The sequence below is a fragment of the Balaenoptera borealis genome (assembly GCF_965194805.1).
Source record: "Balaenoptera borealis genome assembly, chromosome: 2".
Taxonomy (NCBI): Eukaryota; Metazoa; Chordata; class Mammalia; order Artiodactyla; family Balaenopteridae; genus Balaenoptera; species Balaenoptera borealis.
This window is the reverse complement of record NC_138867.1, coordinates 114,914,077-114,926,449: the sequence shown is the minus strand read 5'-3', so window position 1 is coordinate 114,926,449 and position 12,373 is coordinate 114,914,077. Positions and strand designations below refer to the sequence as shown.

The following is a 12,373-nucleotide window of genomic DNA, read 5'->3' as shown; positions in this document are numbered from 1 at the left end:
CTGGGGGGCTGCAAATTATGTAGCTGGTCCTGACTGGCCAGTCATTAATTGTGTGTCCTTGAATAAGTATCTAAACCTCTGGGAACTTCAGTTTTCTTATCTGTAAAATGGAAAAAATCACAGCACCTGCCTCAGAGAATTGTGCTGAAGATGAATTAAGAGAACCCACGCGGGGCTCTTTGCAAGCGCCGGGCGCATAGAAAATCCTTAACCAGTAAGAGTTACCACTATAGATAAAATGATTCAACATAGATGCCCTGCTCCATAAAAAGATTATTAACCAAATCCCAGATCTGGGAAACCAGGAAAGGGTCACAGGTCCCCAGACACCAGGCCACCTCCCCTGGCCGCTTACCTTCACGAAATGGCTGTGTTTGCATCTGCAGCCGGATCTTGATGAGGTCCACGGGCGCACCCAGCCCAACAGAGACCACGCCAGCCACCATGCTGGCCAGGAGCAGGTCGGACAGCACGCGGGGTGAGCCGGCCTCGGGCTCCTGGCACCGGTGGTGGCTGAGGAACCTCTGTGTGTTGCTGAAGACCCCAAACACCACTGAGTTGTAGACAGCGATGCTGGCGAGGGGGAAGGCCATGCCCTTGAAGAAGCCAAACACCTGTGGGGAGACCCAGGGGGAGGAAGCATGAGGGCCTATGCTGCCCTTGGCAGAGACCTTGCCCTCCTGGAGCCTACGGGCTGGCGGGGGAGACACCATAGGAAAAGCAAACCAGTACGTTGGTGGAAAGAATAAAAGAGGATGCTGATGTGAGAGGAGAGACAGGGGAGGGCGAGAGCATCCTTAACCCGAGGAGGAACCGGCTTCTGCATGAAGCTTTGGTTCCTGAGCCGTGATGTGCTGGGCCTGGAACCTGCATTTGTCACTGGAGTGGCAGTGTTCTTGGGCTGTGGCCGAGGGCAGCCCATGGAGCCCCAGTGGGTAGTGGGCTTACCAAGCACCACACACTCTTCCCTCATGTGTCACTCCAACAAAAGCATTCTCTGGGCATGTGCCAGGCCCTGGAGGACAACAAGAAAGACACACTCTCTTCCCTCACTGACCTCACAGTCTGGGGGCAGGGGAGGGGGGACCCAGACAGACAAACTGACAGGTAATTAAAATATAATGTGCTAAGCCTGTAGTGAGGGGGTAAGAAGGGTCCCACAGCATCCCAGGGGCACCTGGGCCAGCATGTAGCTGGGTGCCCCGAGCATGGAAGTCTACTGGAAAAAAGCCAGAGGGGGAGTCCCCGGATGAACAGCACGAAAAGGCTTCTGTCCATACACACCGCGTTCTCAGCAAACACCACAGATGCTCCACTGAAACTGGAAAATTCCACAGGCTCTTCGAGGAGTCAGTGCAGCACACGTGGCACCAAAGATGAAGAAGCACCGGGAAGCCATTGTAAAAACTCCAGGCTGTACTCAAACCCACTAATCCTGACCTGAATGCATGCCCCCTATTGGCAAGGGGCAGGACACCTCCTCACACAGGCGTCCACACACACGTGTGCACGCAAACACATATGCACGCACGCACCATGCTTCAGCCTCTTCCTCTACAACAAGGTCTCTCAGATAACTTGAGACATCACTTAGCTCTGAGCTGCTGTGTCTCAGAGGAACGCCCACAGTCCCCACAGAAACCCCAGAGTGGACATGCTGGCTGGCAGACACTGCAGAGAACATGTGCCAAAAAGGAGGCTCAACAGCTGCCATTCAGGGGACACAGGAATCGGACAACGTTACCCCGGAACAACGAGTGCTGGGTTTACAGCGCTCACCCTGATTTTAAAGCAGACGATCAAGAGAGTCAGAACAACACCAGGACACAAGACATATTTTGTCTGAAGAGAAGAACCTCCAGGTGCAGGCAGGAGGCTCCCGAGCTCCAGGGCACTTCCTAGGACGGAGCCTGGGGGGGACAGCAGTCAATAACGGGGCCACATTTCCAGTGACTCAAGGAAAAGCCCAGGGCTGCCACAGGGCTTACACCTGACTATTTCTTTAAACCAACAGGTCATTTCATCCTAAATTTTAAAACTTATTTTAAATTCCCCAAGGAGGAGCCTTGGAAAGTCTTCCAAAAGCACCTACTCATTCTCAAGAAGGTCACCTGATGCTTCTTCTACAAAATGTTATTCAGAATTTCCCCTTTGCAGAGAAAACCCCTGGGTCCCATGGTCTGGAGTGACCTGTGGTACAAGCCCATTCCGGGTGTCTGGGATCAGAAGAGCCTGCCCCCCACACCCTCCGCCCCATGCTGGGAGAAAGGGAGCCTGTGAACACATGGTTTACCACCACACATTTGGTTTTGAAAACCTGGCAGGTCATCCTGTTTTTGTAGGAATTTTCCACATTGTGGTTCTAAATGCCTCCGAATTTCTCCAGAGAGGTGACACAAAACCAGTTTTTTTCCTCAATAACATCCCACTTGGGGGCAGGGTTAAGTTTAGGTAACACATAATATCGGAGGAGTGGTGTGAGATGAAGAGAGAAAATTGAGCCGAAGGTGATGAGCGGAATGAACAGGCCTCCTGCTGGGCGTGCCGCGCGTGTGAGGGCTGTGACCTCGGTCCCCAGGAGGAGACCCCACCCCGGGAGCACTTACACTCTCCCTCCTGTACACAGTGCGGATGCAGCTAAGCGTGCTCCCGTAGCCAGTGCCGGCCTGCAGGCGAGCCTGCGGAGAAAGACAAGGGCGTGAGGGCCAGCCGGAGACAGGTTACATCCCCACCTCCCTCACGGCTCTGGGCTCCCAGCACGGAAGCCCAGAGAAGGGAAGCCCCTGCCCCAGTGACCCCGTCAGGAAGGAGGCCTGGACTTCAGTCCCGGCCTGGCTGGCCTTGCGTCCTCTACCTGTACCGCCTCCCTGCAAGTCCCATTCTCACCTTGCTAAATGCAGCAGGAGTCCCCTTGGTCTGAGGGAAGAACAAAGGCCAGTTTGTTGTGCAAAAGCAATGTTTGTGTGGGGACATATGATGCTGCTGCATCTTGAGTACAAAAAGCTAACCTGCGGCTCTGGCCCACCTGCTGTCCGTCACTCTGCCCTCCTAAATACTCTCAGGAGCAGCCTGCTCTTCTCATCTCCAGAACCCCTGCATCTCTCACCCTGATGATGGGCTGGGCTCCTCGCTGGCCTCCTGCTTCCCCCACCCCAACTCCTTTGCCTATGTCTACACAACAGTCAGACTAATCTTTTCCAAACAACGATGAATGTTTGTCACTGCTGTTTCAAGCTCTCCAGTGGCCTCCCACCAAACTCAGAATAAATTCCACCCTTAACCAGCACCCAGAAGCGTGGCTTTCACCACTCGCATGTCATTTCCTCCGCACCCGTTGTGCCTGCCACACGGCACATTCCTGGACCCTGGAGCATCAGTTTTTTCTCACTTCTAGAATGTTCCACGTGTGTTCCTCCCCTGGAAGGCTCTTTCTCCAGCTTCTGCTCATCTTTTGGGTCTGAGCTTAAATGCTGCAATGATGTGATCTGTTCGTCTGTTTACTTAGGGTTTATTTGGGCCTCCCTCTGGGGCAGGGCCGTCTTGTATTCCCCTCTCGTCCCTGGAGCCGAGCGTGGCTGTGGCACTCGGCCCTTTGTACTGGCTAACCAAGGGGCCGGAGGGTGAAACCGTGGCATCCTCTAATGGAGGCTGGCTCTGGTGACTGGGGGCATCCGTAGACAGGCAGAGGGTCTGAGAAAAGCCACAGAAGAGCCCAGAGCACACTTCACTCTGGGTCTAGACCAGAGCAAAAGTCTGTCAGCTCTTGAGGAAGCTGCCACCGAGGCCAGCAGCACAGCTCAAGCCTCTAAGGCCTCCAGTTGTAACAGGAGCTAGCATTTAGTATGCACCAACTGCATTCTTGGGAAAACACTGGAAATCTTATGGAACTTATCTCACAGAATCCCACAAATGCTCTGAGGCATGGATACTATCCCCACTTCACAGATGAAGAAAGCTGATTCCCTGTATATGTTTCCGATTGCTGCTGTAACAAATTATGATAAATTCAGTGGCTTAAAACAATGCAAATTTATTCTCTTACAGTGCTCTAGCTGGGCTATAGAGAGCTGAGCCCTGAGTAGAAAACCCTGGTCACATTGCATCAGACATAAACTTTAAATGCACCAGCTGTGCCGGGAGCCAGCAGTGAATCCTGATCCCAGCTCTACTGCCACCAAGTAGCCAGTGCTGGCTCTCCCACCTGTGGTGAGGCAGCTGCGGGCAGGGAATGAGTCTTTGACCCAGGTCAGCAGCCCAGATCCTTCTAGCTTGGCTCTCCCAGGGGCGAGTCTGGAAACCAGGAACAAGTCACTCATCTGCCTACCCACACTCCAATGTGTGTATTCTTCAGGACAGGAGGGGATCGTTCGCTGCTCTATCCTCACTGCCACTTGACAATCCTCATGACAGCCCCACCGGGGAGGTGCTCTTTGCCCGTTTTACAGATGAGGAAACCGAGGCTTGGGGAGATTAAGTGCTGTGCCCTAGGCACAGGAGAGTATGTGGGAGGCTGGAACTGGACTCCAGGTTATTGTGACTCTGAGGCTCTTGCCCAGACATTTCTCAGTGAACAGGAACTCTAGAGAAAATGCCAGCCAGAATGAAGGGGGATGTTCTGGAGAGAAACAAGGGCCCCAGGCCACAGCCCTGGGCTGGACCCAGAGGCCAGCCATGTAAGCCAGCATCTTGAGGCTGGGACCCTCAGCAGAGAGGTTCTCAGGCTGAACAGAGACAAGATTTTATGTATCAGGAAACGTTCCCTGCAGAGGCTCAGGGGGCAGAGTGGAGAAAACAAGGAGAGTCCTGGTCTTTACAGGTGACATGTGGCCAGGCGAAGAGTGGCCAGGCTTGCCTGTGCCAGGGGCAGGGGATGAGGATGGGGGTTCCAACAAGCTCTACCATCCCCTAACCAAGCTGCAGGTGAGGGAAGGATGCTCTACCAGGGAGAGACACTGGTTGCCCGGGTCAGAAATGTGGCTGTTAGGCCTGCCGGCGCAAGGACTGGACTTGCTTTGTCCACTACTGCTGCCCTGCCAGCCCCATAGTGCCTGCACAGAGAAAGCATCCAAGATGCATTTGATGTATGAGCAAAAGGCTGGGCTTGTGTGAGGGGTGTGAGGAGCCAGGAAATACCTTTAACTATTTAGACACATAGGCTGACCTCCCCATCAAGAAGAGAGCAGGCCTGGGCTCTGACTGAGGAGGGGCCCACGGTCACGCAGGGAGGAAGATGGGGAGAAAGGGGACCACAGTGCCCACTGGAGAAGGGCCTGGGAGGTCCTCTTTGTGCACGATCCCGGCAGAGCGTTAGATACAAATGTGGAAGTCAGGGTGAGGAGGCACTATCTGTGGCCACGTTCTCAGGGTACAGCTGTGAGTGCTGCTCGCCATGGGGACAGGTGGCAGGGGTGGGGGTGGACCCAAAGAATGTCCCTTTGTAACATCTCACTCCTCAAGCCTTCGATTTGTTGTGTGACCTGAGGTGACACCCTTCCCCTTTCTGGGGCAGTTTCCACATGTGTAGAACAAGAAGCGTGGATGATCCCAATGCCAGGTGGCTTTGCTGGCTCCGTCAAGTTATAACGGCTTCCCATTCCCAACCTAAGTCTAGAGTCCTAACCTGAAGTTCAAGGCCTCCAAGGATTGAGTGCCAACCTACCGGTCCTGGATTCTGATCCGTAGCTGCTTTCAGAAACCTGATGCATCAGCAGAAGTGGCCATGTTGGCCCTTCCGAAGCATGGCCCCCTGGAGGTGTCCCCACCTCACTGCCTTTGCCCATGCCATTCTCTGTGCCTGGAGTATCTTTTCCAGTGGCCCAACCTTAGATTATGGGCCCAGATTCTGGTTCCCTCGCTCAATAGAGGCTTGCAGGAGAGCACTCACAGTGCCCCACCCCTCCCCTGCAGCTCATGAGAGCCTGGAGGCAGAAATGGAGCTTCACAAAAACAAAATCACTGCCCAGCAAGGAGGGGGGAGCATTCCAACCGGGCCTCCTAGCGCTCCGCCCCCGTGGACTGGCACAGAGAGTCTGCCCTGCGCTGGTGGCCTTCTGGGGGTCAGAAACAGCAGGCACATTCCCGGAGTCAGACTCACTCCAGGCCCCTTTCCAAAAGGTAATGGCAACACGGCTACTGTACCTTGACTGTGTCCAGAGGGTGGCCGACGATGACGCTCGCTGCACCTGTGGATCAAAGAGGACTTCCTGGTTACTCAGTCCCTGGACTCCTCACTTGTACTGGCTGGCTCTTAGGACGGAACAGAGGACTCAGACACTTACATTCACTTATTCAGTCAATGCCCAGTCACCAGAGGGGACCCCCCCGCCCCCCGCCAGTGTGTTAGGCACAGGCTCACGCATGGAGGAAGGCAAAGAAAATGGAGTAAAACCTGGGCCCTGCCTCAAGAAACAAATACCCTAAAAAAAGGGAGGTAAAGGTGCTGGGATAACTGGCTACCCACATGCAAAAGAATAAATAGACCTCTACCTCATACTATATACAAAAGTTAACTCAAAAGAAACTAAAGACCTAAATGGAAGCACTGCAACTATAGAAATCATATGCTAAAATATAGGGGGAAATCTCCACGAATGCAGATTTGCAACAGATTCTTATATATGACAACAAAAGTACAAGCAACAAAAGAAAAATTGGATGTCATAAAAATTAAAAACATTTGTGCATAAAAGAACACTCTCAAGAAAGTAAAGAAACCTACAGAAGGGGGGGGGGAATATTTGCAAATCGAATATTTGATAAGGGTCAAATATCCAGAATATGTAAAGAACTCTAACAACTAAAAAGAAAAAAAAATTTTTTTAAGGGCAAAGGACTTGAATAGACATTTTTCCAAAGAAGATATACAAACGGCCAAGTACATGAAAAGATGCTCAACATCATTGGTCATTAGGGAAATGCAAGTCAAAAGCACGGTGAGATTCTGCTTCACACCCACTAGGATGGCTATAATAAAAAAAAAAAAAAGAAAGAAAAGGAAAATAACAAGTATTCGTGATGATATAGAGAAATTGGAACTCGTATATATTGCTGGTGGAGATGTGAAATGGTGCAGCTGCCGTAGAAAACAGTTTGGCTTATTACAAAGTTAAACATAGGATTACTCCATAACCCAGCGATTCCACTGTTAGAAATATACCTAAAAGAACTGCAAACAGGCACTCAAACAAGTACATATACACACATGTTTATAGCAGCACTATTCAAAAAAGCCAAAATGTAAAAACAGCCTAATGTCCACTGCTGGATGAATGGCTAAATAAAATGTGGTATATCCATACAATGGAATATTACTAGACATAAATAGGAATGAAGTACTGATACATGCTGCAGTGTGGATGAATGTGGAAAACATTATGCAAAGTGAAAGAGGCCAGACAAAAAAGGTCACATATTGTATGATTCCATTTATATGAATTATCCAGAATAGGTAAATCCATAGAGACAGAAAGCAGATTAGTGACCGCCAGGGTTTGGAGGAGGGGAAATGGCAGTACCTGCTTAATAGGTCCAGAAACTTCTCTGGGCATGAGAAAAATGTTTTGGAACTAGATAGATGGTTGCACAACACTGTGACTGTACTAAATGCCACTGAATTGTATACTTTCAAATGATTAATTTTATGTTATGTGAATTTCACCTCAAAAAAAGAGGGAGGGTATGAAGAGAAAACCCAGAAACTTTTCAGGTTCCTGCAGGTTATTTAGCTTTTCTACACCTCCCTTTTAGCATGTGTAGTGGGAATAATATTAGCACCTACCTCACGGTTCCATTTTAAGAATGAAATGAAGTAAAAAATGTAAAGTACCAGCAGAGCTTGGCACTTACAGGATGCTCAAAAGGGGCTGCCATCCCTATTGATTTTTTTTAAGAAGGCCTCTTTGAAAAGGTGATGGATACTCTGGATCTTTTCAATGAAAAATGCCCATCCGCACACACATTCACAAGGCCAGAACGATTTTGGAGGCAAGCAAGACAGCCTTGAGGCCATGCCACAGAAGGCAGTGATTGTGAGACTGAAACAGGAGCCATCCTTCTGAGACCAATTCCCCATCGCGCTGATGAGGAAGGAAGTGTCTCTGCTAGCAGGAGTGACTGCACCAGGTAGGGCAGATCAGGGGTCCTGGAATATTAGATATCTACAGAGCAGAGAAACCAGCTATTCCAGAACAAATGTTCCCTTGGTCTAGAACCTCTAGGCCCCTCTCAACCCCTCCTTCCCACAGAACGGGGCAGAGGCAGAAAGATGGTGGGCAGCGGAAAGCCGGGCCATTCACTCTACAGGAACCCCTCCCTTCAGGGGAAGGAAGGAGCTCCGGTCCTCAGGCTCTGGCTGTATCCCTCAGCCCAGGGCAGCAGCCCCAGACCCAGCCTTGGGCCATTATCTCCCTGCATACTCATTAGTCCACCAATCTGAAAGCAGGGATACAGATAAGAAACAGAATTATCAGGTCAGTGATTTCCAGACCTTGGGATATTACAGACCAGTAAAATTTCGAACAAAATGTGAAAGATGTAATGGTGAAAGTTTATCATGACAGGTCACTGAGAGAGAAAACAGCTATAGATGAGTACAGGGCTTAAAATGGCCCTGGTACCAGACTGTCTGGGTTGGAATCCTAGTGTTCATCCTAGATGTATGGTTTTGGGCAAGTCATTGAATTTCTCTGAGTATCCACTTCCTCATCTGTCAAATGGGGATGTAATGATAGTAGCTACCTCACAGAGCTATAAAGAAATATACATAGACATGAGACCACATATTGTATGATTCTGTTTATATAAAGTGTCCAGAAAACGCTAATTTATAGAGCCTGAAAATGGTTGCCCAGAGAGAGAGGGAGGGGATGGGGTTTAATTGTAAATGGGCATGAGGGATCTTACTGGGGGATGAAATGTTCTAAAACTAGTTTATGGTAATGGTTGCACCACTTGGTAAAATTACTAAAAATCACTAAATTGTACACTTGAAATGAGTGGATTTTATGATATGTAAAATAACCTCAATAAACTTGCTTTAAAAGTATCCATGTAGCATTTAAACAGCACCTGACACTTATGAACTATTCACTGCTACTATATATTCATGTTCATTTCATGGAAGCAAAAACAAAAACAAACAAAACCATGTTGACATCAACAAAGTAAGGGCAATCGCAGAATAAAGGACAACCCACTACTTGCTGTGTGAGTTGGGGAGGGTCTCTGTGTCATCAGAGATTTTGAGCTACTCTGACAGTCTTACCCTCCAGGACATTTCTCAAACCAAGCCCCTGGCAGCCCTACTGAAGTTGGTCTGACTATTTAAAGGGCAGCCAAGGAAAGCCTCTCCCTCTGAATGGCTGAAAGCTTGTCCAAAGAGGGTCTGGATGTGCCTGGTAGATCCCTGGGCACAGCCCCCTGACTGGCAAAGTTAGGAGAGGCAGGTCTCAGCCCTACCCAAGGGAGCCTGTGCAAAAGAACTGCCCCCAGTGAGAGGAATCACCTTTGCTTGGGAGGGTGAGAAGCAGGGGCCCTGCGGCCACCTGTCACCTGTGGGGGACAGACACGGACTCCTGCTAGGAGGTGGGAGGGTGCCACCAGAAGGGGAACCACCCGGGATCCTAGCTGGTTAGTTACTTTTTTTGTTTTTTTTTCTTTCCTACAAATCTCCTGGTCTCCATACCTAGAACACTTGGTGGGGCACAAACACGCTAGCCATAGCCTCTACCTGAGTGTCTCAGGATTTTACTTTGGGGAGGGGCTGCATTCGCCAACAGCTCTTTTCTGATGGTCCTCTTAGATGGAGCCAAAAGAAAGGCTATATCTGACAATAAGCAAAGTCCCTCAACCCCGTCCCCCGCAATAGCTGAGCAAAGAGGAGGGATAGACCTATTGGAAAGAGAAGAATGGAGAAGCAAGGCAATGGATGCGACTATCGCCCAAGCAAACACACCCCAGGCTCAGCAGAGAGCGGCTCCAAGAGTGGTAGGAAGGGACCGGCGGGCCCAACAGTGCCCGAGGAGAGGCGTGACAGTTGGCTGTGCTGAAAACGCGAAGGGTTCCTCCTATCTGGCAGCGGACACCTGCAGCCGGTGCCGGGCTCCCAGCTCTGCGCTCCGCTCCCCGCAGCCCGACGCCACAAGGGTCGGCCTGACCGCCAGGCCGGGCTCCGCATCCCGCGCGCGGGGGCGGGCGGCGGTCAAACGCCACCCTCACACACGAGTTCCTGTGAGCCCAGAGTCCCCAGACTCAGGTGCGCACCAGGGCGCCGAAGGGTGTGTACGCGCCGGGACGTTCCATTGGCTGTCCGCTTTGACCAGCGGTTTAATCATTACAGGATCAAGTCCCGCGGACCCAAACTTTGAGGCAAATCGCAAGCTCGGGATGAATCTCCCCCGGGGTCGCGGCAGCAGGCGAGGAGCGGCAAGACCAGCCGGGCGGCGGGCAGCGCGCACCTAGGGCGCGTATGGGCAGCGCCCCGGCGCGGAGCTCCCTGACCCGGCACGGCGTGGCAACTCCGCCTGCGCAACTCCCGGCTGGCTCGCTCTCTTCCTCTCGGGCCGGGCTGTCCCGTCAGCGCACTCACCTCTGGGGGTCCCTCCCATCCGGGGATGCGCTCACCTCCGATCCAGCCCGCCACAAAGTCTTCCAGCTGGAAGTTGCCCATGGCCGGGGCCGCGGAGCCTCGCGTTCCCGGAGCCGGGTCGGTGCCCATTCAGGGTCTGCTGGTCATGGCCCACGGGCGAGCGCGCCGGTCGGGCCAAGTCAGGGACGCGGAGCTCCCGGCAGATCCTCCTCCACGCCGGGTTCGGAATGGCTCGGAATCGCCGAAGCGCGCGGGCCGCCTGGGTCCCGCTCCAAGCGCCCGCGGGCAGCTGACATCACGCCCCCAGTAGACCTTAAAGGCGCAGCGCGCGGGCCGGGCGAGGGAGTGTCCACCGGTAGTTATGGTAGTTCTTCACATCTCCTCCGAGACACTGGAAATGATTTCAGGGACATTTTTCAAAGTTCATGACAAGAGGTACAGAGGAAGGCTTTATCCGAGGTCCAGAAGTATTTAATTACAAACACCAAGGTCTCTCTGTGATAGGATTATTTAGCTGGGTGGACACATCCTCTTTTAAGCTAAAACAGAGCTGAAATAATTATAATTGAATGTACAACTATCAGCTAAACCAGAAGTTCTCAATTCTTTGAGCTGACTGAAAGCCATGGACAGTTTCGCTATAAAATACAAAGGACACACAATTTTCCATAACAACTTTAGTGGTCAGAGGCTCTTCTCCCACCTGCACTCCACACCTTTCTCTAGCCCCCAGGTTTCAAAACCTTATTTATTCCTGAATTACTGAAATAATGTGTGGAAAGCACCTAGCCCAGGGGCAGGCTCCAAATCAGTGCTAAATAAGTACTCGCTCTTAATAATGTTCAACATTTCCTGGGCACTGAAATCGGGCCCCCTTCACTGTACCTGGGCTTACTCCTCACAGCAGCCCCGTGAGATGGGTGTTATTATTATCCCCATTCCTAGGGAAATGATTGTATGACACACAGATTTTAATCTTTTAGAAAACTGGTCCAGATTTGGAGATGAAAGTTGTCGCACCTGAGTTATAGGTTTAGCTGTGTGAGGACAGATTTGAGCTTATTCCCAGAAGACCTGGCTGCCACGGTGGAGAGCCCAGGGGAGACCCCACCCAGACTTGAAGGTCCTGCAGCACCCCCGGCTGAGGGCACACAGCCCCCTGCTGAGAGCCCACAGCCCCCTGCTGAGAGCACCTGGGCCAGGTGGGAATTTCCAGAGCCCTGAAAACTCTCAGCCTGCCCCTGGCCAGGCTTTCAGGAGGGATGAGGCTAGCCTGGAAATTTCCTCTGAGAGCTGCCTGGGCGTGAGGTCTGGGTGGCCAGGCAGCACACTGTGCCTCTGGAAGTGCCTGCCTCGAAGCTCCCCGAAGCCGCTGATGCCCCACCCACAAAGCCCCCAGGGCTCTCTGAGCCAGCCCCCACCCCCTGCAGACAAGCAGACCCAAACCCAGCTCAGCCTCCTTGGCTCAAACACTTCGGACCAGCCCGCAAACGCACTACCCGCACGCTCCAGACAAGCACACGGAGCCAGAGCTGCCTTGCCCTGAGGATGTTTTCAAGCCAGAGTCTGTGCACAGTCTTACTTCCTCACTCCCCCTCACAGTAGCTGTGAGCAGGCACTGGGGGTCATCCCGGCAATGGTCACTTTTATGTGTCAACTTGGCTGGGTGACGGTACCCAGTGATTTGATCAAACACTCATCTAGGTGTTGCCGGGAAGGGATTCTGTGGAGGTGACGACCAACTGATTTTAAGTCTGGGAGCTTATCCTTAATAATCTGGGTGAGCTT

The 12,373-nt window shown here is 51.7% G+C and overlaps 1 protein-coding gene across 4 annotated transcripts in view; it reads right to left on the bottom strand.

The window, feature by feature from the left end:
* Positions 1 to 11,640, bottom strand: part of SLC25A48 (solute carrier family 25 member 48) — a 43,292-nt gene extending 31,652 nt beyond the window's left edge. The window contains exons 1-4 of one of the 4 annotated variants that reach the window (XM_082381433.1): positions 10,621 to 11,640; positions 6,139 to 6,182; positions 2,607 to 2,678; positions 356 to 614 (exon numbers count right to left, since the gene is read on the bottom strand). In XM_082381433.1, coding sequence (XP_082237559.1) covers positions 356 to 614; positions 2,607 to 2,678; positions 6,139 to 6,182; positions 10,621 to 10,714 — 469 coding nt within the window. In that variant the 5' untranslated portion in view covers positions 10,715 to 11,640. Of the gene's footprint in view, positions 1 to 355; positions 615 to 2,606; positions 2,679 to 6,138; positions 6,183 to 9,952; positions 10,217 to 10,585 lie in introns of those variants that run through there. The other 3 variants (XM_082381434.1, XM_082381435.1, XM_082381436.1) reach the window with 3 other exon arrangements.
* Between the last annotated feature and the right edge of the window lie 733 nt (positions 11,641 to 12,373).